This window comes from Hippichthys cyanospilos, chromosome 13, assembly GCF_059441005.1.
Source record: "Hippichthys cyanospilos isolate Australia breed blue-spotted pipefish chromosome 13, RoL_Hcya_1.0, whole genome shotgun sequence".
Taxonomy (NCBI): Eukaryota; Metazoa; Chordata; class Actinopteri; order Syngnathiformes; family Syngnathidae; genus Hippichthys; species Hippichthys cyanospilos.
Window position 1 is genome coordinate 13,313,557 of NC_142381.1, and position 27,804 is coordinate 13,341,360.

Sequence of the window (27,804 nt, forward strand, 5' to 3'; positions counted from 1 at the left end):
TTAAAGGTCAACATGTCATTTATTCCCAAAACACATTTCTTGGTACATCTGCATTATTGTGGGTACAGAAAGATGACTGCGGATGAAATGTACAACTATAACCCAGAAGGAGAACAAACGATGATGAGACACAGGCACTGGTTTTACACTTGAGCCTGTTCGATTCAACGGTAGCACATTATGATTTCTTCTGTCCAAACGTGGGCACAGGAATGAAAACTTCAATTAAGGATAGTTGGCTTTTTAAACATGAACTGTCACTTACTGGTAACATTACATCTTGGCCAATGTAGTCTTGCTTTTCGCTATTTGTGTATGCATCAATGAGCAGACTGTAGTATCTCTTTTCCCAAGTGGCGTGAAAAAAACAAATTCCATAAGTTAACACTGACAACTCACAGATATCAGTATGGAGTCTTTATATAGACAAACCTCAATTCCATGCAACTTTGCAGAAGGTTGCAAGTGAAAATGCAATTAAGTTCTCCAGAACTGAAACACAGGACAACATTTCCAACGAGGAAAGCACCCATTATTTTCAGACAAACATAATGCAGTTGTTGTATTCAATGTTGGCACAAGACAAAAAGAGGATAGAAAGATGAGGAGTTTGCATAGCCATAAATTAAAGTAGTGACAACAATAAGAAGACATATATAGATAAAAATGTATGTACCTTTTTATCTGGACCTCGGTGCACAGCACTAGTGTACTAGCGTACCAAAAAAGGAAAACATAGGGATACGTGTTTTAAGACTTTGGATCATTGCTACATGAAAACAGGGTCAACAGTCAATTTTTTGACTTGCCAAAATATTTTCGCATAAATACGTTCCCTTGTTTTATGTCATGGTCCTTACTCTCACATTTCCAGTAAAATATACGCTGTCTATATGTATCTGCTGTCCTTTGGATGAAAACTAACTACATTATAATACTGCATAATGTTTGAATGATGAGTGTTTCAAAGATGCTCAGGAAGGATAGACGAAGAGAAAAACAGACAGAGAAAGAGTAGAAAAACACTTAACACAAGGTTATGTGTCTTATAAAAAGGTGCAATCTGTAACAGTCAGAAGTTCACTCCCTGATTTGTAATGGTACTGACTAGTTTTATGTTACTAGCATAAACAACTTTGACGCTATTTGTTTTATGTTACTGTTATGTTGGGAAAACAAAAGTGTTAAGTCAAACAAATCGGTTGAATTTTTGTGCATTTGTTATCATTCTCAGTAAAGTGGACTGCTATGAGTTATATTTTAAAAAGGGACAATTTACAGATTACACCTTGTGGAGTGAATGAATCATCAAAGTTAATATAATACTGTCATAAAGTGTGGTTGTGGTACCCTGAGGGTAAATATAGTATGGTATAATGATTTACCAAGAAAAACTGCAACATGAAGTTGGCGCCGAGGTACATGTTGCCAAAAACATGTTGTGGTGAAAAATGGCTGCGCTCATTCGCTGTCATGGCATCTAGACAAACAGTTTTCTCGAGTTATTATAAGCTTGCTTCACTACAACCAGTAAAAACGATAGTAGTGCAGTTTTTCTTGATTAACCATGTATATTTTTCCTTCCGGGCACCACAATTGGACTTCAAATATAAGGTTAAAAAAAAATCCAGTGACAGCCATAGTTTCATATTTTTTAACCACCAAAGACCTGAACATCCCAGTCCATGGTGCAAATACTGTAAAAAATAAATACATAAATACATAGATGGGCAATTCATCCTTACATACATACACAGGTTGTAATAAAATAAGAGAAATATAAGAGTTATAAAACTCATATTTACAAATGCATAGTCCATACGCTTCCACAAAGAGGCCAGGCAAAGTTTCCTCTCCTCGTTTAGTTTTTTTGTGAGCTTTGTGTTTGCATGTAGATATGTGTGGTGTGCATGTGCATGGCACTTACTGTACAAGAATAAAGAGTCTATATCTCCCGTCCCTTGAATTCAGTGCTAACAGTCCGGCAGGAAAAAAGGTTAAAAGTTGAGGGGTACACCAGTGGCAGTATCAGACGGAACCAACGTGGGTGTCCGGAAGAGCTGTGTGAGCGCAAACACAGACGAGATGAGGACCGTGCAGCGTTTGGCAAGCAGCCTAACGCCATCGCCTTCTCCTTGGCTCTGTCCAGACCCATTGAGGCCCGTACTCTTGCCCCCGGCACCAGTTCCAGCTGTCTCAACAGCCCCAACAAATTCTCGGTACAGAGCCACGATCTCTTTCAGCTTGTCCATCGGCTCCTGGCTGTCGTCGACCAAGCTCGCGTTGCGGCAGATGTCACAATCGGAGCACGGGCTGGTTCGCATGCACGCTGCCGACAGTTGAACCAACGCACCAAAGCTGTTGGACAAAGACCGGAGGGCTTCGTCTGGAGCCCAGCCGACGCGTGTGGCCCGCTGACACCCTGACGCTAATCGTCGAGCTTCGGTTTGGAGAAGACTCCTCTCGGCCTCCGTCATGCTGCCGGGACTGCATCCCATACATGATTGCATTGTGTTGCCTTCACTTGCATTGTGATTGGGGTCGGTCCCCGCACCATCTTCCTTTGACAGGTTGTTTGTCTGCATCTGTTCCGGTAACGCCCGCTCCAAAACCAACAAAAGCTGATCTATATCTTGTCGCAAGGAAGCAAAACCTCCTTTCAGGCCACCGTAGTTCTTGTTGGTAAGGGAATGGAGGGGACCCCGAAGCGAGGTTGTCGGAGACACGGGACACGAAACTAGAGGACTGAGTTCGGAGGAGGCGGTGGAGAAAGTCGAAAGCGGACGAGGGTTGTCTCTCAGCAGTGACAGGATATTCGGATTTGGCGGGGGTGTGGTGGGCGAAGGGACAGGAGGAGGCCGCGTTGTTTTTGGACGCGTGCGGCGGGAAAACTCGTACACAGTCAGCTCCTCGTCGAAGCTGATGCCGTCCTCGTTGTCGCCGCTGAAACAGTTGGCGTAAACGGTCCGGCAGCCGCAGGTCTCCCGCTGCTGAGGAGGGGTGCCATCTCCCAGAGAGGACGTCGGCGAGTCGCCACCAATCTGCATGTTGGAAATGCCTCCCATTCCCACCGCGGAGTGGTTCCAAGATTGAGGCTGCTCAGAGGAAACGTTGTTGCTTGCAAAATTGAGATTGGGATGTGAACCATTGGTCTCATTGACCTTCCTCAAGTAGGAGCTTACTTCCTCTGCTTCCTTAATAGTTGCTATGACAACCTCAGCTCCATCCTCTAAAATATTCCCCTTCCCACCTGATTTTGAGGCCACCGTTTCTTTATCCTTCACAGGGGTCTTGTTCGAATCAGACAATCCGCTTGCTACAGACAAACCCGACCCAAAGCCAGATGTGTCGCCATTGATTGAGCTGGTGGAAGGATAGTCCAGAGTCCCTAAAATCTCCTGTGAGCGAGTCATGTACCAGGGAAGCGCCTGAATCTTCCCTCTGAGAGCAGAGGCAGATAGTCTCCCTCCGAGGCTTGAAGAGCTACTCCTAAGATCCGAGCCGGACCCAGATCTTCGCTCTTCTCTACGTTCTTGGCCAATAACCGCTTTGGAGTTATTTGAGGTGAGGGAGGCGGCAATTGATGCATCTGCATTTTTGGGGGACAGGCTCTCGTGGCTCACAGAGACCCTTCTCGATCCTGATTGGACACTGCCGTTGCGGCTGCTCCAGGGGTGAATACCATTTGATGGACTCGTGCTGTCTTTAAAGATGCTTTTGTTTGGATCTGTTGGTGAGACTGGAGAGCTGGCAACTAATGTTAAAGAATGGAGAATTTTGGGGGAAGTGGGTTTTGGTGGTACTGGAGGGGGAGCAGATAACTTTGAACCTGAATTTGAGCGAGGGATAACATTTTGCGGGCTTTTTGATGACCCGTGACTTTTAGTCACTTCAGAGGGGCCTTTTTTGTCGCTAATGTGTGTTTTGACATCTTGTCCGTTCTCTTTTGGTCTATTGGTCTGGTCCTCCTTTGTTTGCAGTGCTGTGGCTGGTACTGGTTGCTTGTTACATCGCACGGCAGTGATAAGTGGTGTTGACAGAGGTAACCCTCCAGTACCATATGTAACAGACTTGAACTCCATAGTGTCCGGCTCCATTTCCAGGAGGTCCGAAGACAGACGTCCACAGGCATCCCCGTTACAGTGGGCATATGATTTCCCATGCTTGGGAGACTTGGGGGGGATATTCTGAGGTTTGGGAGGCAGCTGGGGCTTTGGCGCCAATGGTGGTTTAACCTTAACTTCAGGTTTCTGTGGTTTACTTACAAGATTATTGACTGTATTTGAGGGACGTCTAAGGTCTTCCACTTCCTTTTTGATTTTAGAAGGCTGCACTTTACTGGCAAGGGATGAAGATGGTTCTTTTCCCAATGCAGATGGAAGAGAATTCCATGTTCCACTCAAGCGATTAGCATTCCGTTGGTCCGCAAGCTCTACATCTGCAAGAGAGCCATTTTTAATTACACGCATTTTTTTAATATGTTTTTTATAAACATATATCATTATTAGAATGTATATTACTAAGGTTTGAACACACCTCTATTTATTTTATTAGTGATCTAAATATTGGGAGATTTTGGTTAAAAGAAGAAAAAAAAGAAAGTTTGGAGGCATTTTTTTGCTTCTTAAAACACGTATTGCAAATCAAATCAAGACTTGCACACATAACAATGTGATCAGGTCGGGACATCCTTACTTTTCAACGCTTGGTTCTGTATTCCTCCATTCATTTGTGTTGAAACAAAATAAAACATTTCCAAACATTCATTTTGACTCCTGAAAATGACTGTCAGCATTTTTGCATTTTTTAATGTTTCAGACTCAACTAATAACTAAATAATAATTAATTTGTTTGCATTTTCTGCTCTGTCAAGCTAAAATAATGTGGTTTTCGAATAAACAATTGGACGTTAAAACATATTTTTTTCTTGTTTCATTGACAAATTGACAAAATAAACAACACTGGTTGATTAGTAAAATAATTGTTTGTTGCATCTTGTAAGTCAACATTTGATAAATGTGTATTATGTAAAACACATGCAAGGCTACATTCGAACAAATAATGACATTATGACGTTATGACAAATAAGCCATGGACTAACCTGAGAGATCCGGAACTGGAGGAGTGAATCTTTCCTGCGCATCAAAAAACTCCTCTTCAGATTCTGAGACGTTCTCTTTAAGCAAAAGGGCAGCTTTTGGGTTCGGGGAAGGAGTTTGGAAAAGAGACTCTTCATCCTTGGAGAGGCGCTGCCCGGCTTGTCCTGCTTTGTGACCTGGTATGGAACTAGTTCGAATCGGCACTTTGGGAGGGGTCTTCTTCTTCTTCCTTTTAATGGGAGCTCTCTCGAAAGGCGTGCTGTCAATCATCCTTAAGTCTCTCGAACTTGGGATCTTAGAAATGCGCCTCAGTACCTCCATTCCTCGCTCTTCTTCTTCCTCTTCCTCCTCTTCATCGTCACTAGTAGCCCCCGATGGACTTGAGAGGAAATCAGCTTTGGCGAGCTCGGCGAAACAGAGACAAGAGTTGTCACTGCCTCTGTAATTGAGATTGGTTGGTCTTAACGGGCCTTGAAGGCGTTTTGGTTCTAGAAGGTATGGTTGATGAATATCTAAAATTTGGGGATTCTCTCTTGATGCATCTAGACGAGGAAGAGCTTTGACTGCGGTACTGCTCTCCTCTAGGGCAGCGCTCAACGAGCTGCTAGACAAGCTGGAAAAGCTGCTGGTCACCCGTAGATCCGTGTGGTACCACGTGGTCTCCGGATTCAGTTCTTCGTTCATCACCCTACGTAGACCGCTTCCTGAAGCACCTCGTTCCTCTTCACCCTCGTATTCTTTCCCTTCGGCTGTTACAATTATTTTCACTTCCTGTTTGCCTTTCTGCTCCTCCCTCTCTTGTCTCTCTTCCTCTTTCCTCTTTTCTTCCTCCTCCCTCCGTCTTTCCTCCCAGTCCTGACTTGCTGGGTCGTGATGTTTGTAATTCTGAGAGTCCATTGGATCGTCTTCATCGGTCGATTCATCTGAGTCACTACAGCAGCGAGACACATAACCTGACAGGATAAGCAATATGTTAGAACAATACAGTTTCAGTTCATTATATACTGTAACGATGAGTGGCTTTTCGAATGACCCATGTATCGAAATGGTCAGTCAGAAAGTTAATTCACATAAATCCCCAAATATAAGATGCATTTTTCTCGCAAAAATTAAGCCCAAAAGTATGCGTGCTTCCTATAAACCGTAATTTAGAGATTAGATTATTTTTTTCGACCCCACCGGAGGATGATTCATCCGTCATCCACGTCAGCAGAGATTTGATCCACATGTGCACATTTTTATATATGTGCCTTTTGGGTACTTATGGCAAAATGAACTAGAGTTTTCTAGAGCATTCAATTTTGCACAGGCGCAGCGTTTAATGTAACCCGGATGGATATGAACACAAGAAAACGAATGAAGAAATTTTAAAGATGAGATTTATCCTGTTTTGCTATAGTTTTTACATTATTGTCAAACTGTTGCTGCATTCTATACCCGCTAACATAGAGAAAAACAGAATTTGACCGTAAAATTAAGGGTGCATCCTGTATTTGGGGAATTACAGTACTTAAAATAATTTTTTGCTCACTTGATAGGGATTCATAGCACACGCCCTCAACTACGCTGAACTTGCCACACACACCTTCTTCAGCAGCAATGCGATGCACCCGCACTTTGGGGCGCCCCATTCGGAAGACATTGAGACTGGGATCCACCAGGAGTTTGCAGTACCCTCCCAGCAGACATGCTAGGTCTTTGGCTGCCAGAGAGTCCATCAGTAAGGCAAACGGCTGAGAGATGGAGGCCAATGTAGTATAAAGCGGAAGTGATTTAAGCCAGAGGGTAAGGGAGAAAAATGCAATGGAGTGGGACAAAGGGGGAGAGAGAGTCACATTTGAGTCCAGTGAGTTAACCCTATGGCGCTCATGCATGCTCCCCTTAGGCTACTTTGGCTGTCATTGGAGGCATGCTTGACCTATATTTACTCCAGCATCAACTGTCTAATCTGTGTCAGTGTAAAAGTGTCTTATTTTTAATGTAAAATAGAGCCAGATAACTTGCATACCTTCATGTCGTGCAGCGAGATGCGCAGTAGACTGACTTTGTCTGACTCGGAGAGCAATTCCACGCGGCTGATGCTGCTGAATTCAACCAATGTAGAGATTACGTTGAGCTTGTGGTTGATGACCTGACTCATACCATACTTGGCTCCCACCAACAGGCTGACCAACACCTCCCTTTCTTGAAGCTGGGCGTTGATGAGAGAGAAAACATCAGGACAGAAGATAAACAGAAAACAGAGAGCGGATAAACGCTTCCTCCACAGTCTGTCGTTGGAGCCCATACAGCTCAGAATTTTACACAATCATTTTTTTCAAGCCCCAAATTAAACGGACACGGAACTGAACGGACAACTTTTATACATTTTTATGATTAACACTGCTTAGCAGTGCAGTTCCTTCCTTCAAATCTCCTCCATACATTTTGGTTTATCAGACAACTTTGCTGGCTGAAAATTCAAATTTGTTTTGTTGAAATCTATCATTCCAGCCCATATGTAGCAATTGAGCACTGCTTGCTAGCGCAAATTTATGCGAGATGCAGCTATAACAGAACCAGGGCCACCAGTAAACACCGGTATTTACTGGTGCTGTATGTCACTGTCAATATCAGCATAATGAAGTCATTTGTTAGCACACTGAACTAGTGACTTCAGAAAAATGTCGTATTTTTTGTCTATAAGTCGTAAGCCACATTTTCAGTAGAAATAAAGTGTAGAATAAAGCGTACCGATGCATAAATCATAAATAATTTCCGTTAATTCTAAAAGGTTTATTTTGAGGAGGACTTGTTTCAGTCCTAATCAAGTTAATGATATTAATTATATAAATGACTTTTGAATTTCTCAAAATGGCTAAAAAAGTTCTCTTTAAGAGTTGTGTCTCAAGACCCCCTTAAACAAGCTACGATATTTGTCGCTGCTCTACATATGTTGAGGTGACCATTGTTTGAAGGTGTAGAATGACAATAACATATATGCTAATTTCCGTTAGCCAATCTAAGTATTTCACATTATATGTTAGCATTAAGCTAGTGGATCTCACCATCATCGTAGCTGAGTAGGATCTTCCTCCATAAGAAACAAGCTCTCCTAATTGAGTGAGGTAGGCCAACCGAGCCTGAGAAGCAGATATCACCTAAAGCAACATAAATGTGAGGAAGTAGGATGAGAAAAAACTATGAATATGGACATATTTTCAATTATTTCCTCCATCGAGCTAATATATATTTTATAATGTCCCCTTACAACTCAAGCTGTCACTCCATATATCGCTTTAAAACCACAAGAGGATTAGCTCTGAGCTAAGCCAACAACCGCAACTGAACTCTCATTAGACATTATTTTTACACAGCACTGTATCCTCATGCCCCTCATCACACTTGTACCTTCTGGCGAGGCTCTAACAGAGACTGAATTTTTTTTAGGTGGTAACTGACTGCTTTCCTCAGGTCCTTCTCCCTCATGTTGCTCAGCAGCGTGGGGGAAATGAAGCTGTCAAGGCCAAACTCCTTCCTGTCAAAAGCACAAAAATATAGCATTGATGTGTACAGTAGAGTAAGTACACAACATTAAAAATAATGTTAAAGTTTAGGTTCACGAGGAAACCTTTTGTGATTGATAAGCTTAAAATAGCTTATGTCAGTATGAACCATCTATTATGCGCATTAAAACTCACGTAATGGCCTTGATGGAGGTCCTAGTCAGTCCGCAGCTATCCAACCTCTCGTGCATGTGCAGGGCAGCAAGACGGAGTGCAGTATTACACTTCATTTCTACAGCAAATCGCTCCTGTAGTACATCGCCAACACTCTGGAAGCACCGACAGTTAAAGTGCTATCAACATATAAGTGTAAAAGTCATGTTTATGGAGACAAAGCAAAACAAGCACTTTTTGCATTGATGTAAAAAAAGAAAATACATGCATTTTGAAGGCAGAAACAAACATTTTGAGAGGTAAAAACCTAATAAATCAGTATGGCTTGAAATACCGCATAACAAAAGTAAGCAACCCACTTTTTAACTCATGCAATCCCCAAATTACAAACACTCAAACACTCCCAGGTACTTATTGAAAAAAATGTAATCCAAATATAGTTATGTAATATTATAAATAATAAACAAGGGTCTGAAAATGGTTGACACTGAATGAGTTGTTTACCTGACATTTTCAAACTTAAAAACAAATTGATTGGAACATGAATCATCTTATTGCTATCTTTTGTTTTTCTGACTCATTTGCAAAAATACTTTTATTCTTTCACTTTGTTAAGCTTTATACGGATGTCATGTGTGAAACAATATCCTGGTAGACAAGCAACAAATGAAATAAACAATGTTACACAATCTATTTTTTGAAGTTGCTGAATAAAATACGCCGAGAGATACCACTACAAATATGTTTACAAAATTTAACAAATCAGATACATGGCATAATGCTGTTTTAAGGCTTTTTTTTTTTTTTTTTTAATCCAAAGATGCTTTGCGCTGGTTAGGGGGTATGTGGCTAAAAAATATTGCACTGTGTGGAGGTTATTGAAAAAAAGGTTGCAAACCATTGGAGTAAACATTGTTAGATATAGAGACAGGAACAAAGCTAATAATATTCTGTAGTAAAAATAGTATTGGTCAATTTAATGACATTATTGAAGATAACTGGCTGTGTGAAATGTGCATATTGAACATTGTACACAATGATTATTTAAGGGAGTGCATATTTAATGACAATAAACCACATAAACCTGTTGTGTTCGATTGGGCAGATGGCGAAAAGGTTAAATGGCTTTTTGATTGTGATGTTTTTGTAATTGCAAATTAGGCACGAATATAGACTGTTTTTGACAGGGGTTTCCGTCATAGTTGTTTTTTGTGATCTTTGTTTTTTAATGTTTTGGGCTTCACACACACACACACACACACACACACACACACACACAAGTCTTCGCAGGCTGGGTGGACAATTGTATGCATTGACACAATAATAACAAATGTCAAAATAATATATGAGGATGCTCTACGCAGCAGCTATGCTCGGCTAACCTGCAAAAATAGATACTCAAAGGCAAAGGCGTCCTCCTGCTGCATGTCAATGGGATCTCGAGGAATGAAGCACACCCGGAATAGACATCTGTAATCATGGGAGTCTTTTTTTTGCACCACCTGATGGAGAAATAGGACACCGACGTAAATGTTAACAGAAGTTCCAAAAGTCAAAGAAACAATATGCTTCATACAGCTGATTTGTTTGGGGAAAAACATAGCATGTTGTTTTCTTACTTTTTGTATAAGCTCATCTTCATGCAGTAGCAGTAGTTTGGTGATACTGTACTGTTGTTCTAGGACCAGGGCAAAATATTCGATGGCCCGGATGGATAGTTTATCCTTCAGAGTCAGAACAATATCCTGGAATGGTGAAAAAACAACAGTTGAGACCCCCTTAGACAAACATATTTCGCCCCAGTCTTGCTGATGGCAGATGGCCAGTGCAAATTGTCCCGCTCACTTTTGCCTCCCTGTAGCGAGGAAAACCGGCCATATAACAAAAAACTTGCTGGATTAAAAATAGAGTGGCGTTTTTTCGCAACATTTAAAAATACCAAATGAGTTACATCACAGCTTTAACTCTTTTCCAAACACCAGTTTTCCTCACATTAATCTCATACCCATTCTCCCACTCTTTCCTCCTCCAGAAGCCATCAAATTAATTGCTTTTTACTATCACCCATTAGAATGCAGCTACAGTCTACACACACTCAATTACTTTTGAGCAATCATGAAATGTCATGCTGTGTGAATATTACAAAACATAGAACACAAGTATAAGTTTTCTTGAAACTGAAATCTGCTTTCAGGATACTGAGGTCTGAGGATGAAAAGGATGTTAAGTGGACTTAGCAGATGCAAGTGTGTCTGTTTGTCTCTATTGCTCTCATATACACACATATACATAAAATACACTACACAAATACACATTATATACATAATGTAGCTGTTTACGTATAAATAAGTATATGTATACACATTTACTTGCATATTTTTGCATATATATATATGTGTAGATAGATAGATAGATAGATAGATAGATAGATAGATAGATAGATAGATAGATAGATAGATAGATAGATAGATAGATAGATAGATAGATAGATAGATAGATAGATAGATAGATAGATAGATAGATAGATAGATAGATACGTATGTGTACGTGTTGTACGTATACACACACATATGGCTGCATTTACGTGATTGCAATTCTTTTAATTAAAGTTATGTCAAGTGTTATGGAGGAGAAGTTAGCTTTTAATTTACACAGCCTTTTCATACTGGAACACATGTAAAGTACATACCTTGACAGTGGTGGTGTGGTCAAATTTGAAGGCCTTGGTCTGTCCGTTCTCTAAATAGACTTTTAGAACGTTGGGCAGGAAGAGAAGAGAGTTTCCCTAATGAAGAGAATTACAAATAAGAACTGATCGAAATGTATAGAATACTAACATGTTTAAAATTCAGACTAGTTTTATGTGCAATCATTTATTGAATTCTGTGTTGACGTTTTTTTATGCTTTATTTAAAGATGTTTAAATTGTGAACTTGCATCTTTATATGCCTTTAATTGACATATATGATTTGAATTAAACTGATATATAAGTCAGTTGATTTCAACCTTCTCACCTGAGTGTGCCCATTGACCACCACCTCTTCCGCAAAGCGCACTTTTACTGGATTACTCCTCAGACGGGCTCTCTTCTCTGCTGACATGATGGATGATTTGGGATTCTGTAACACATATACACGCAAATGACATGTGGAATTATGCGGGCGGAAACACGTTGGCGGAATTCAAGTAGGACAAAAGTAAAAGGAGATGTTGGTATGAGTGATGGTGCAATGACTCTTAGTGAAGGCGTGCCGAGGGAAGTTCATCAATGTCTTCTTTGTACTCACAGTCATGTGCCGGAGAATCGTCACGGTTATGCAGTCCTCCAAGTCCCTGTGCAGAAAAACAACACACACAGATCATATTCTTGTTTCAGCTGTCAAGTAAGCACTTTCCTCTAAAACCTTTGCCCCAAACCTGCTCAGCACTTTTCACACTTACACACACCCTCAACATGGATCAACCCTAATATGCCGCGCCAAATAATGAAGATCGTCCAATGACGCTGGATTTAACTTGATGAGCTACACACACATGGTGGCACAAGATGTGGCCTGGTGACTGGAAAGGTTAATTGATTTGATCTGGTGGTTTAACTAGAGGGCATGTAATACAGTCAATCATAAACTAGTTGAACAGTGGCTGTCTGGGTAATGTTTTGATGCACCCTGTTTTTAATAGCAAGCTATGGATCAATGGGAACGGGCTGAGATTTTGATCACAGGTTTTTAGAGATTGTTTCACTTTGAACAACAAACGAAAAAAGAGCCCAAAAAATAAAAATTGAAAATGTCACCAAGTTCTTCCATTCTAAATCAGCCCGTACCCAAATATACATTATATTTCTAATTCCTGTATAGTTCACCCTCAATGTAAATCAGATTAAAATGCATATCAAAAATTGTAATTATAATGCTTTTATAGGATCCACAATTTGGACAATGATTATTTTTGTACACAAAATCTCGCTTGTCCAGCTGCAATCACATAGAAATGTCAGAATCATTGCATTTTAAAAGTCTACATGTTTTAATCAGCTTTTGGAAATTTGAGCTCCCGAATGTTTTTTTTTCCTCATTGATTCTTTTATGATATAAAAAAAAATATAAGGAATTTCCAAAATTTGTAATATAATGCCACAAGGGTATATACATTGTAGTATGAAAATGTTTGTATACAAATGTGACCTATAAATTTGAATTTATAATTCAGCAACTTTCAAATGGGGTTATGAATACTAGAAATATTAAGCATTAGAGAACAATTTAAAGCATTGCAATTAAAGCAATGTAACCCTCTTAATTTTGAAGTGTCAAACTCCAGTCCATAATGGCCCTTGTCCTGCATGTTTTTTTTTTTAATTTTCTTTGCAACACCTGATTCAAATGATCAGGCCCGTTATGAAGCTCGTGCAGAGCTCGCGGATGAGCTAATCACTTGAATCAGATGTGTTGTAAAGAAAGACATGGAAAACATGCAGGACACAGGCCATTGTGGACTGGAGTATGACGGTTCAGGACTAGGATTTGAACTGATGCCATCTTGGTGGGCCGTAAAAAGAATGCGAGTGCGCATCTGCATTTCTCACCTTAAGATGTTTTCCACCTGATCACCGTTCAAATCCTCCAGCACTGTATCATTGATCTGCAACACTTGGTCCCCTGGGTAGAGTATCCCATCTGCAGGACTCCCTATATAAATATAGATACACACACTAAATCAAAATCATGCGTGCTTGCTTAAAACAATCCTGGTTGGATATGTGCGTAGCTATTTTGGTACAGATTAAAGAGGCGCTCGCTATACACACACAGACGTAGGCGTAAACACACACACCGAAAATGACACATATGGTTATTCGACATGGCTGACTCAACAGCTCTCCAGGACGTGAGGGGTTACAGTTATTCTGGCTCTCTCCCAGCTCGGCTCCGCACGACTTTCTCTCGCTTTATTTATACTCGTTTGTCTTCAGGCAAGCGAGCACCACTGTGGCGCCGCAGTTTTGGACTTACTCTTCCAAACGCACGCTTGCAACATACATAAAAATAAAAAGACACAGACCACATATGCGTAAATGCATACGCCCACGCACTCCTTTTGCACGCCCCATCTGCCTGGCAAAGCCCCGTCTGCCCATGAGGTGCATGCAGTTTTGCACACGTTGGCACACATTCGGGCTCACTCATGCCGCACAAGAGCGCGCCCCTCCCCCGTCCGGCTTACGTGTCACTTCTGCTAATATCCTGATCTTTGCAGTTTTTTCAAGACCCCTCCCTTCCTCTTTGTTTTGCCATGCGTCAAACTAATCCACAAATGTCCCCAAAAGGCTGTCAGCCACAGCCGCACACTTCATTGCGCTATTTCCTCACCTTTCAGCACAGCTTTGAGTCTGTTCTCTCCCCTTTTTCTGCCAGTGACCCTTTTAATTGGGCAACAAATCAAATTTCGTCACATCAGTAGTTAGATGTAAGAGCTAGAGCAAGAGCTTCTTTGCTGGCTTAAATACTAGTAGTAGCACCGAGCTACACCGACAACAAAAATGGTCACATTTTTAAGCACCATGACATTACCTTTGTTTATTTTTAATTAGTCTATCTTTATCCAATCAGCTTTCAGCCTTTATGCGTTCCCATGTCAAGCTAGTCTTTCTTCAGCCGTAAGAGTCAGTGGTGCTTGCCAATATACCTTGACGTTATTTTTTTACCAACCGCCCCAACAACTATTTTTGACCAACCGATCCAATTTAAAATTTGACCTCAGCGCACCAGAATAAAAGTTCTTGATGACACAAGCATTTTTCCATCCTCTGATTGGTTGGTGTGAGCAAAAATTGCTAGAGCAGACTGCTAGTAGTTTAAGTGTTGAACTAAATAAAAGAGGCCGATTATTTCCTTTACTCATGGCATACTTTACTTATTTAGCAATTTTCTGCAGTACACATGTAATATTTTGTCAACGATTAGTTTGATAACTTCCTTATTTTTACATGTGCAATTAATACCTTTAAACGCATATTTTGCCATTTGCTGTTGGACAGGGCTTGGCTTGCAAACGTCACATGACCAAACCCAAGAAACAAACCAGCAGTGAGATACCAGTAATACCTTGGCATTTCTTTGATTTGCTTGTAAAGCTGGCTAAGGGAAAAATGATTGAATTTACAAAGGGTGAGCAGGTGTCACTGTTGTTCAGGCGAGCCCTCTGGCAGAAAGCCAAGCAGCCTGAATGCCAAGAGAGTTAACGTGCATGTGGGAGAGAGCGAGGTGAAGTGTTCCATAAAGCAGGTGGCCACTTAGCGAGAGCAATTTGGACACGCTCTTTAGCACACTCCACACTCAATATACCTGTGGCCACATCCCTGACCAGCAGGGGTGTGTTTGTGGTGAGGGCGAATCCATGTCCGGTACTTCGGTCCAGCACCGGATCCCTGGTGATCTGTAGTGACAGCTTGGCTTGGTAATTCTGATTGGACAGGCTGTTGGAACGTTGAGGCCTCCCATCGCCTAGCAACCGCTCCCTGAGAGGGTCAAAGGGGGTGAGAAGTTACATGAGGGAAATTGTGACAACATAACATGGACACTTGTGGGGTTGTCGGATGGGGTGACCAAGTGGAAAATGACCATACTTGATGGACAATCAATATCAAAACCATGCAAAATAAAATAGTATATACAATAAGCTTTGATATTATTTTCAATTTACTTCTGAATCGTCACACATTTTAAAAATTTGATTGGATAACAGTTGTGTTATGATGTAGTTCAGTTTTCATACACTGTATATAAACATGTGACATCCGCCTGCTGGGTTAGCCTCTTCAGCCTAACAAAAATAAATAAATTCCCGCCCCGTCCTGTCTATCACTAATTGACATCATCAGTCTAAAATTGATACATGTTTTTTTTAGTTAAATTGAAAATAAAACTGTACTGTTCCTGTCATCAACTTTAATTTTATGTATATACATTTGGACATAGGCATTGTACTGTATTTGTTTTAAATTGCATGACAAACAAATATAATGGAAAATCTCACATAAACCCTAAAACGCTTTTACCCAAGGGTACACGTAACCCAGTTTGAGAACCAATGGTCAGTGATTCATCCTTTGTGAATTTTTTTTCAACTGAGTACCCCCTAACCATGCAAAGCATTTTTGGATGAAAAAAAAAGACTTAAATCAGAAGCTGTCATCACTGTCTGAGTGATTAAACTTTGAACTTACATTTGTGGTAATATTTCTAAGTGTATTTTATTCAGGAACTCCAGAAAAGAGTGTTAGGTCATCTGTTCTATTTTTGTCACAAAAAGGTACTTTTTTTTTTTTTTGCAGTGTTGTTGTTTTAAAGTTTTTTTTGAAAAATTTAGCAATAAGTATAGTCATGTTGCAGTTATTTTGCTCTTGATTTGAAAATAGAAATGTACTGCTTCTATCACAGTAAAAATCATAAAGTTAGATTTGCAGATATCCACAGAAACTCTTTTAAAGTCTTACGTACCCCATAAAGTGCCTTCACATACCCCCTATTTGAGAAACACGGACATTGACGTTGCAGAACAACAAAAAAAGTAAAGACAAGCTTCATGTTTTGACAATCCTCCAAGCTGTACCTGCTCAGCGATTCTCGGGTGCGACGTATAATGGTCCCCACCACCTGCTGAACTCGGCTTGTCCTCCGAGCTGGAGACCTGCTCCGACACCGCTCCTTCTCCTCCATTTATCTAAAGAGACACATACGGGTTTCATTTCAGACATTGAGCTTACAGAAGCAGACAAAGCTTATGATGGGAAACAGCTTTGAAAGCAAAATCGGAGTACATTCATCTCCTTAATTACAATCTCATCCTCTTTGATTTCCTAAGATGTGTGTATTATCATCCTTGTGGGTGATGACTAATCAGGCATGCAACCAGTCAGGAGTGCAAGACAGGCTCAAGGAGACGAGGGAGCTGGGAGAGAGGAGCAGAGCCTCGCCGGCCAAAACGCTTCCTTGACCAGAAGACTTGATTCAACACAAAAATGAAAAAAAAAAAAAAAACAGCTGCACTTTCAGACAATAACAACTCACAAACATGATTCAATCTACATACTAACAAGAATTGTGCAGTCACGCACTTCTTTTCTGTACTTTTCACAGCATGCCAGGACATAATGGAGGACAGAAGCCTTGGAGAAACCACGAGAAAGCAAAAGCAGGATGAGGTTATAACCTTAATTTGGAAAGGAGCTCCCCACAGTTTTGTTATGTTTTCTGCAAACTCATCTAAAAATAATCTCGATAAAATCTAACACACACTGCTTTTTACGTGTGTGCTTATTGTGTTCGAACTTGAAGTATGGTTGAAAGGAATTCACACAGCAAGGATGCGTAGCCATATCAAACCTCATTGTGGTTTTGAAGATCTGAAACACATTTGATGCTTTTCCTTTTCGTCTTCAGACAAATGCTCGCTTTGTTTGAAATGCACTTTGACTCTGCGTTTTTGTTTTCCTCAAATATTGTTTTTCTTCGTTCTCGTTATACGTGTTTCAGTACTGGAACAGATCATTTGAATTATTTGATGTGCAGAAGATGGAAAAGCAGAGGAGTGGTATTTGTTGAGGGTGCAATTTTATTTGTCACATTTTTGTGTTTTGATTTTTGAAATTTCAAATTTTGTTAACATTTTTATATGCATGCCAACATATAGCAATGTCTTTACACTCACGAAAAACAAATGTTCTTAAGCGACCACCTACCATCACGACCCTTCAAATGCATCCATAAAAAAAGCATCGGAGTATTAAAGTTTTAATAAAAGAAAAATAACAAAGAAAATGTGGAATTACTCTGCTTCTGCTTTATCAATTCTGACAAATTCACAGATTATTTTTGGTGTCTTTATCTGGAAAAACTCACATATTTGCTGTTTTTGTGCTTAACCCAAAGCCATGTCTAATAAAATATTGCATACTGCTGGTATAAAAAAATATTTTATATTATAGTAAAAATAATTCTTTGGTGCAATTTTTGACATCTTTGAGCCAAGGAACAATGTAGTAATACTCAAAAATGTAGATTCCTTATAGGTATCTGTAAGGTACATAAATTTGCAATAAAGTATTCCCTCATTTTGCGCAGGGATTATGTGCCAAAAAAGAATACAGTACTTATATTTTTATTTTTTCATTTCTTTCATATTTTTTCCAGTTCTTATACAGTATACGTTTTAACGTTCTAAAATTGCTCCCACATAGTTTACAATTTTCTCTGACAGGCAATTACATTTTTTCATTTGAGTGTTGTTTAAATATACTCTCAAAATTCAGTCTTCTGTAGATTAAAAAAAAAGTACACATATATTTTTAAACCAAAGGCCATTCATCAGATTTCTAGTTCCATTTTCAGTATAGCCCTCAGCCAATCAGGGCGCAGAAAAAAAGTGCCAGCTCCATCTTAATGACCAGGACACCGAACACAATGGGAGTTGATGCTGTTAAGGGTTAGAAAAAAAAAAGAAAAAGATAAAGGACGATGCGTGAAAGGTGAACAGCAGTAAGGAAACAAACAATGAATCACGATACTGTAAAAAAAAAAAAAAAAAATCGTGTTTATTTCCCAGACAATAAACAGGACAGAACTCTGATTGTTAAACAAACAATCCTGGCTTCATCTTCATCTCAGTTGCTGCTTGTGTGCCAGCGACTTCCACAGTAATAATATAGCATGCCACGTAGGTTTGACCTTTAAGAGGATTAGAGGCCTTCGATCTGCACTGGCCGACACTGGGGAGGGTGTCACTTTAGCACCTCCTGCTGATCCCTTGCGAGGCCGATTGGCGAGGATAAGCAAGGATGAGCGAAGCAACATCGCTAACAGCTGCGCCCAAGGAGATGAGCGCGATCATCGACGCACCGCTGAGGAACGGCAGCATACAACTCGTTTTATATCCATGTTAGGCCTCCCGCCCATTGGTTTACGACCATACTGGTTTTTAATGTAACACTACAATTTTATGATTCTATTCTGCTTATGCAACAGTGTCCAGGCCAAACCCAGAAACAGTTAGTCATAAATGTTAAGGTGTTTCAAAAAAAAAATCGGAAAAAAATAGAGCAAACTGTATATCAGTGGTGTCCAAATAATGGCCTGGGAGCCATTTGAGGCCCTCCACCCATTTTGATAATGCCTAAAGGTAAAGTGTGCTACTAATGAGATTGTTTTATATGCTACAGAGCAGTGATTTTCAAACTTTTTTCAAGGATCTAAAAACCATTTTCAGCCAAGTACCACCAGTGCAAAGCATTTTTGGATTTAAAAAAAAAACATGCCATCACTGACTGATTTATGAAACTTTAGGGTCCTCTTTTGGATCATAGAAGAACTCTGTTATCAAAAAGAAATAACTTAATTACTAATAAATATTTTCCACAATAATATACAATATAAAGAGACCTGTTTTAAAAAAAAGATTACTGGTATATATAAATATTTGTCCACAGAAAAATATTAAAAATAAAGAGTCCTATTTTGGGGTTACAGTTGAGATCTTTTCACAAAAATAAATCATTAACTTAATTATCAATAAATATTTGTCCCCAAAAATAATCAACATCAAGTGTCATACCTGTTCTCAAAAAGATATCATTATCAATAAATACTTATCCACAGAAAAAGATTCAACAAAGCGTCCTCTTTTGGCATCATAGTCGAGATGTGTTCACAGAAATAAATCATTAACTTGACAGGTAACGAGAGGTAACACATGACAAGTTGGCTTGCACTATTCTAGTATGGGGGAGAATCTGGCTTTTTACAATAATTAAATTCAATAACCTCCTGAATATAAAATATGTCGTATGAACTTATATTTGGGCGACAACCTGAACTGGTTGCCATCCAATTGCAAGGCACATTGAGACGAACAACCATTTACGCACCCATTAAAAAAACAAAAAACAAAACTAATATACAAAAAATATAACAGAAAGGATTGATTGATTTTGGTGTGCTTGATAAATTAAAAAAAAAAAATCACAGTAGCTCTTGTATGCTTTGTTGTTTTCTGAATGTGGTCCTCAGTAGAAAAAGTTTAGACACCTCTGATGAACATGTTGGATAAACATTCAAGCACGTGCTCACACATGGCTCGATGTGAATAATCAAAGCCAGATGGACATTTCCAGGGTCCCAACATAGTACTGTAACTAGAAACTGGGAGATGGCATGACTCACCGTGACGAAGCTTGCCTCTTTAGGACTCCACAACACAAACAGCCGCTCGCCCTCTGAGACATCAGCTCTGCAGCCCCTCCAGGATTGGCTGAAAAGAGCTGGAGGGGGACCCTTGTGATCATCGGTGCTGGTCCCGGTCTGGTGAAGCCACCTGTGATGAGATTACGACGCCATCAGCAAAATCCATCAAAGGCGATAATCAAAGTTCACTCAAAACGGATATCCTATAATCAAATCTGATGAGCATCTTCGAGAGAATAAAAATTATATTCCAGTATTCCAGACGATATTTTCAGGGTGACTCTTGAAAGTATGTCAAGCAAAGCAGATGTGAATCCAAACCAGCTATGTGGATGTGGTTTTCCAAGAGGCTCCTCCCCTGGTCCCCAAGGCTCTCTCGCTTTCTCTCTCTCTCGCTCTCTCTCACTCTACCACAGTCACTTATGCACATGGCGGTGGGAAGACCAAGCCCTCCATCCTCATCTGGTTGTCCGAATTAAAATTTCATAGCGCCCAGTTCAGTTTTAACGCTTGCGACTGGGCACTTGCTGAGGAGGACGGCCGAGTGTGGCGCGCTTGGAAAGGCTGCCAAGCAGAAAACTTGGCCGGTAGTAAAAGGGTTTTTCATCATGAACATCAGGGGCGGATATGGCTGGAACTTAAAGCCAGCTTGGGGAGAAAATAAACATTTGGGGAATGCTTTGTCGTTGGCTGCGGCCTAGAGCGAGACAGTGCATGACCACACATCAAAACCGACTAAAATTACACTTAAATGTTGACCTGCTTGATGTAAACTACTTCTGTTGGACTCGATCTTGGAACTCCTCCATTGAGGAGGCCGGTGTGTCCAAGTGAATAGGCAGCAGAAGACCAACACAGACTGCAGGGTACATGAATAATTCATGGGGCTAATGCAGCTAGCACAGCCTCCGACCGCCTTCTTCTACGCTATTGCCAAAGCAGGCAACCAGCGCACAAAACGCGAGGGGACACTGGAAAGACAGATGGGGGTTGCAGAGGTGAAACGGGGAAATGGGAGGCGGCTTTGAGAGGGGCTGAGAAAAGGGGACCGGGATAGTGAAAGAGCGGGTCGAAGAAAAGAAATGGGCGAAAGGACAGGATATTGGAGGGGGTGCGGAGAGAGGGGGGTTTAAAGAGGCACGCTGGAGTGGATGAATAGGAAGAACAAAAGTAACTACAGTGCGTTGCGAAGGAGTTTGTTCATAAGGAGGAGTTGAGAATGTTGATGAGTGCAGCATTCCTTAGGGCGAACAAAGACAGATGGCATGACATTCATGTATTGTGTTCTTGTTGAACAATGTAAAAAAAAAAAAAAAACATACTCGTATTGTTATTACATCCATCAAATAATTTGTAGATACTAGCTATTGTCTAAGTCAGTGGTTCACAACTTTTTCAATTCTATTTTTCATTTCTATTGGTCCAGAAAAAAATAATCAACTCTAAGTGTCCTCTTTTGGATCATAGAAGAAATCTGTCATCAAAAAGAAATAAATTAATTATTAATACATACATTTTCCACAAAAAAATATTATCAATATAAAGTGTCAGACCTGTTCTAAAAAATGAATAAGTAAATATGTGTCCAATTTGTTTTGTTTTTACGGTAGATATATGTTCACAAAAATAAATCATGAACATAACTAATAATAAATATTTGTCCACAAAAAATATTCAACATAAAGTGTCAGACCTGTTCTCAAAAAGAAATAGTTAGAAATAAATATGTGTCCAAAGAAAAATATTCAACTTAAAGTGTATTCTTTTGGGATCATAGTAGAGATGTTTTCACAAACATAAATCATTAACTTGACAGGTAACGAGAGGTGGCACAAGACAAGTTGGGTCAAACCATTCTAGTAGGCGTTAGATTCTGATTTTTTTAATAGTGAAATTGAGTAACCTACTGAACGTAGTTTTATGAACATATTTACCTGAAACAATTAATTAATTCAATAATTAATTTAAAGGATTTTTGGATGATAGTTTATTTAAAATCTTGAGTAACCCCTGAAGTTCCTTCATGTACCCGCAGGGGTACTAGTGCCCCCATTTGAGAACCACTGGTCTAAGGTAGCAAGCAGTCCAGTGGTGCCTTGAGATACAAGAGACTTATTTAGCTATTTTAGCTGTCAAGGGTGACGCTATTGTCGATTCTTTGATAACTTGGTTATTTTTCAAGTACAATTATTACATTTAAAATGGATGGAATTTAGCTGCCTTAATACATTTGCACATAAACTCCTCGTTTTCAACGTCGCCACACATTTTAATGGAAGTTGTTCAATTATGTTTTTATTTTTAATATAAAAAAATTGAGATAGGATTTTTTTTAGTCAGTGTTTTGTTTATGCTTGACTGGTGCACTTATAAGCTCCACGTATGACATTTCTCTTCATATATCCTACTTGCTTGCTTTAAATGCAGCCCTGTTTCATAATTGATTGATTTATAACCCTGATCCCAGTTATAAATCAATGAGCAAAAGCTGGTGGGAGTCTGAGGGTCTACCCCTGCCACACCACAAAGTTCCCATGCAGCAGCTCACTCTGCCCCGCAGCCTCCGCCAGTCTTCATTATGCTTCTGAGGTTACGAGGGCTGTCTCAATCCCTGTGTTGCAATGTCTGCGTCTCATTCCTTCAAGACAATCCCCCGCTTGCAGCCCATTTTCCCACACAAAGTCTCTCTGTCTGACAAAACAGTCTGTTGTTCAGTCCTGTGGTTTTGCTACGAGCGCACATGGCAGTTCATAGACGCTCGGCTAGCTCCCGCTTGTGAATAACAAACTTGAATTATTCAGTCAGCTGGCTGCACACAAGGCTGTTACCAACAAACCACTTGCGTGCACAATACTCACAAGCTTTCATATGATAAGCGAGAGAAGAAGAGCCTCCCTCACTGACTAAACTGCAGCTTTATTTTGGAAAGGCAGCTATTGACATCTTGTCCCAAATCTGTCCCGCTCGCACAAAATCTGCCCTCCAGCTGAACACAACAACAGCGGAGCAGGATTCATTCAGCACATGAACTTTACACCTCACTACAGGAGAGAATTAAAAAAACTGTGCCTTCGGTTATGAGCCACCGACATATATAAATGGTGTTGACGAGAAATACTCTTTCTTGCTATATATACACACACACACCCACACACACACACACACAGAACGTCTTAAAAAAAACTAAATGAAAACATAAACAAGTAAATAACTCCCTATCATTTATATATATATATATATATATATAGATAGATAGATAGATAGATAGATAGATAGATAGATAGATAGATAGATAGATAGATAGATAGATAGATAGATAGATAGATAGATAGATAAGGAAAAAAAAACACCTAAGCCTAACCCTAACCCATATATATATATATATATATATATATATATATATATATATATATATATATATATATATATATATATATATATATATATATATACATATATATATATATATATATATATATATATATATAATTGTGTACAGTAAATCAAGCTATCCAAATTTTTAAAATGACCGAAATGTTAACATTTCTACCAAAAATAATTCATTGAAAAAAAAAAAAATCAGTAAGACCTCTGGTTTTTACGCAAGAGTATCAGGGCCACGTCAATCCCATGCTCATTAGTACATTACGAAAAGAACTAGCATGACAACAACCCGCCCCACAACCGAATCTGCCTACAGCAGGTTTTAAACCTGTGACTGTCTAGTCAGGAAGCCAAGAGGTACTACTGCCCCCATGGACAGGAAACTTGTAATCCTGAACTGGATGATCCAACGCGGGCCTGCCGCTGGTATTCCAGACAACATCACATCTGCTGTTTTTCACATAGCCGTTCAAGCTCATTCCATTAGCATTATACAGCCTGGACTCACCGTGCACAACTCATTTCATTTCCCTTTTCATCAACGACTTGGCGGGGCTCACACTCCCCGATGCACTATGAAATAATGAACCTTTTGAAGATTAATAGTGCGCTGTGTTGTGTTACACATCGCTATCGATGCTTCTGAGAGAGGAAAAACTTGGATCTCTGAGAACGTCACGTTACTGTTGTCTGAGACTCACTTTTTGAAAATGCTATCTTAAAATACAATCATTAAAACAGTTTGTGTCTTTGGGGCTTAATAAACAAATGCAGTCATAAATACAAAACACAAAATATTTGTGGAAAAACAATTCCGGGCAGAAACTACGAAACTATTCAATGAAAACGTCTGCATGCCTTCTCTTGATGAAAATTCATGTCAGATCCTGCAGACCCACTTTTCAAAGAATCCATATTAAATATTAACATTGAAATGAAAAGGGAGATCTCCTACAAGCTGAACAGAAAGTCTTAGCTGTTCCATTCTAATAACCTTTTGTACGATCTGTTCCTAAATAGAGTTGGCCTACATTGTGGCACAGCTGCCAGTCAAGTGTGCCATCACCATGGAGCTGTCACATCAATGAGGTCATGCATCCCTTTCCTCTGCAACATAGTGTACAGTCTGCTATGATTTTTTTTTTTTTTAACCCAACCTCGCCTCCTATACATCACATCATCCATATAAGCAACAGCGTGGACTGTATGGACAAAAGAATTGGAACATCTACTGCAAATGTTTCATGAAAGAAAATAAGGCACGTTAGCTTATCTAAAACATTTCAAATTACATACAAATCATATAAACTAGCGGACTTTCATTACAGTATATTGAATTAAATTGTTTGGTTGAAGGTCTGGTGTTTTCAACATTTATTTTTGCTTGGGTACAATGTTTCATAATACAGTATACAGTATTAAGTTAGATTCAAGCTAGAAGAGCTTTATTGGCCAATAATAGGTTGGGTCAAACATTTTGATCACTAAATAATGTTTAAATCTTGTTGTACTTTCTCCTCTCAGGTTTTACATGACTGTAAAATTCAACTGGGAGTGACAAAACAACAAAACAAAAGCGACCACAGATGGTAAGCAAGATCCAGCCTGACACACACTTTTCACAGTAATGACCTTTAGAATTTTAGAAAGAAAGTGAAACACTTTCTTTCTAAAATTCCCCAAATGTTTATTGTCTTAATATTTAAAATTATTGGAATATTGCATGCATGTTTTCTTTCCAATTGAGCTAACGAGTGCACCACTGAGTTGCCTTATGGATGGATGGACGGACGGACGGACGGACGGACGGACGGACGGACGGACGGACGGACGGACGGACGGACGGACGGACGGACGGACGGACGGACGGACGGACAGATAGATAGATAGATAGATAGATAGATAGATAGATAGATAGATAGATAGATAGATAGATAGATAGATAGATAGATAGATAGATAGATAGATAGATAGATAGATAGATAGATAGATAGATAGATAGATAGAAAAAAATACTCCAAAGGGTGTTCTATAGTGCAAAACACCTGGGCCACAAAAGGGCCACCAAATATTTAAACTATTGACGAATGAATCAATATCCCACATTATCAACAAGACCCAAATCATTTATTGGTTGACCTAAAGATCAGTTGCCCTAGAAGACCAACCAAGCAACTGCCCTGGAGACTCACAAGAGGAGAGGCTGGGCTGGCTGCAGTAAGTGGGACAGTGGAGCAGTCAACGGTGAACTCCGAGGCTAATGCAGGCAGCCATCAAGATGTGCAAGCTCTGCCCCTTGCGTGTCTCTGGCAGCATGAGTTCAGAGCATGCACTTCCCATCACATGGGATAACATACATCCTTGAGTTACTTCATCCCACCTACAGCAGGGCTAGAGCATGCAAATAAGACAAAAACATTTTCTTTTTTCCACACATTGCAAAGGTGAGAATTTTTTTAAATTATAAATCTTCCATGGGAGAGAATCTATGAGTGTAATCCTGATTAAATCAACCAGATTCATGGTTTTGTTCATTTTTTGTTCTGTGTTACAAACAAGACTATGAGATATGAGCAAGCTTCAAATACATTCTCGGTCAAGTGAGGTGGGAAAAAAAAATAGGGCCGCTAAAGTGAAACTTGATGGGCTGGTATGGATTGAGTTAATGCCATGTGAGAGACCTTCACTCTCAAAGTGAGCTTGATACTTCAGGGGTTTGCGAGGTATCACTAAATTTAATGTAATGAAGGGTGTTTTAATGCCATGGCAAGGACAGTATATTTCTTTTTTGAAGCAACTACCTGCTGAATTTTTGTATTCCTTTATTTGTTTGGTAAATTCCCAGCAGAATAACCAGAAATAAACAGAAGATGTTACATGGGCTATCTTCTCAATTTGCTGAATAAAATGACTTGATACCACAAAAACTTTAGTTCCAAAGTTTGATAAGTCAGAAATCACAGATGGATGGCACAGCACTGTAAGTTTTGTTGTTGTTGTACTTGTCTTAAAAACTTATTCACAACGGGATACATTGCTGAAAAAAGGTTGAAAACCACTGATCGAGACTGCCTACAGTATTTAAACTTCATAAACAGGGTCAATTGCATATTTTTACGTAAATCAATACTACTGATCTGTCCTCACATCTATTATTTTTACGCATTATTCATTACCAGCACCATTAAATCGTGTCTTAGACTTCTATAGCCAGGGATTGTTTTAAGTAGAGTGGCATGAGTTTACACATTTCATCACAATATGAACGTCAAAGTGTACGAAATTTTAAGTTAACTCGATGATCCACCTGTTAGAAAATACTTATATTTAAATTTTGTAGACGCAAACTAAGTAAATAGAGTTTCCAGAAATTCACACTTCATAATTGATGATAAATATTGATATTCCTAAACAGAGATGTGACAATGAAAGCTTAGCATGAGATGATGTTAAAATCACATCGTGTATTATTAAATAAAAGCTCCCGAACACCAAAACACATTGTTCCGGTCTAGTTGTGTTGTCATATATGGCATGACCATGCGCAGAAGAAGAAAAGGGCTGCTGCTTCTGGCTATAGAACATGAAGACAGAGAAAAAAAAAAGATGACTGTGCCAAGGCACTGCCAGTTGCCTACGCCCATTCATAATACTGTATGTGCTTTACTAGCTGCACTCCTTTGATCATCATGAATCACAGGAGTGATCTTTCACTGTACTCCCAGCATGGGTCCTCCATATCTACAGTAACAACATGCTGAATGACTTCAATATATTTAGTCAAAATGACCATAAATGTGGTCACTAATGGCTCAAGAAAGCACACACCCTTCCCCTATGGTCAAATTGTGATGGAGCAGCCAGTCAAATCAAGAGACTAAACAAAGGAAAAAGGTCAGTCTTTTGTTGGATCCGTCTATAATCTTAATCGGATTGAAATATTCATCGCCTCACTCAAACGGGAACGCGGGTACGGTCCGTGGTTTGCGTGGACCGCCGTCAATTGAATTATTCATTCGTGTGACTGGAATGGACGCAAGGTGTGAGGAAGCCGAGCGAACCAAGCACTCGGAGCGTGGATATTGTTCACTCACCTCGTGGTATTCAAAAGGAGGCACACGATCCGGGGAGTATACGGAGGGTGATGCGGAGAATAGCGATTGACTCCCGAAAAATCCGCGGCGTGATACCCGAACCGGATGATGATGATGGGCAGGGGGTGGTGGGGTGGTCTATGTGCTGGATGCTGTCATCGTGCCGGGACTACTTCTCTGTTTAATCCTCGGCCCTGAGCTCAGAATTAGACCCACCCACCCTCTCTGTCATATAAACCACCCCTCCCGCCCCCCTCTCTGTCGTCTGCCCAATGGACCCCTACCCCTCCCTTTGCAAGGTCAGACAGCAATATGCAACATCACCATC

General features: G+C 39.9%; 1 protein-coding gene across 3 annotated transcripts; it reads right to left on the reverse strand.

Moving 5' to 3' along the window:
* frmpd1b (FERM and PDZ domain containing 1b) lies at window positions 1–27,645 on the reverse strand. 3 transcript variants are annotated; one of them, XM_088431961.1, is made up of 17 exons: window positions 27,477–27,645; window positions 19,978–20,128; window positions 16,373–16,483; window positions 15,106–15,278; window positions 13,347–13,449; window positions 12,046–12,091; window positions 11,773–11,877; window positions 11,448–11,543; window positions 10,378–10,503; window positions 10,141–10,260; window positions 8,780–8,913; window positions 8,490–8,616; window positions 8,147–8,239; window positions 7,108–7,290; window positions 6,685–6,832; window positions 5,102–6,052; window positions 1–4,438 (listed from the first exon to the last, which is right to left on the reverse strand). In XM_088431961.1, exons 3-17 carry the CDS (start codon window positions 16,477–16,479, stop codon window positions 1,998–2,000), a joined length of 4,953 nt encoding a protein of 1,650 aa, XP_088288087.1. In that variant the 5' UTR covers window positions 16,480–16,483; window positions 19,978–20,128; window positions 27,477–27,645; the 3' UTR covers window positions 1–1,997. The 3 variants fall into 3 exon arrangements, with proteins under 3 accessions (XP_088288087.1, XP_088288086.1, XP_088288084.1); XM_088431960.1 differs by having other exon boundaries at window positions 6,631–6,832; XM_088431958.1 differs by having other exon boundaries at window positions 10,141–10,503.
* Between the last annotated feature and the right edge of the window lie 159 nt (window positions 27,646–27,804).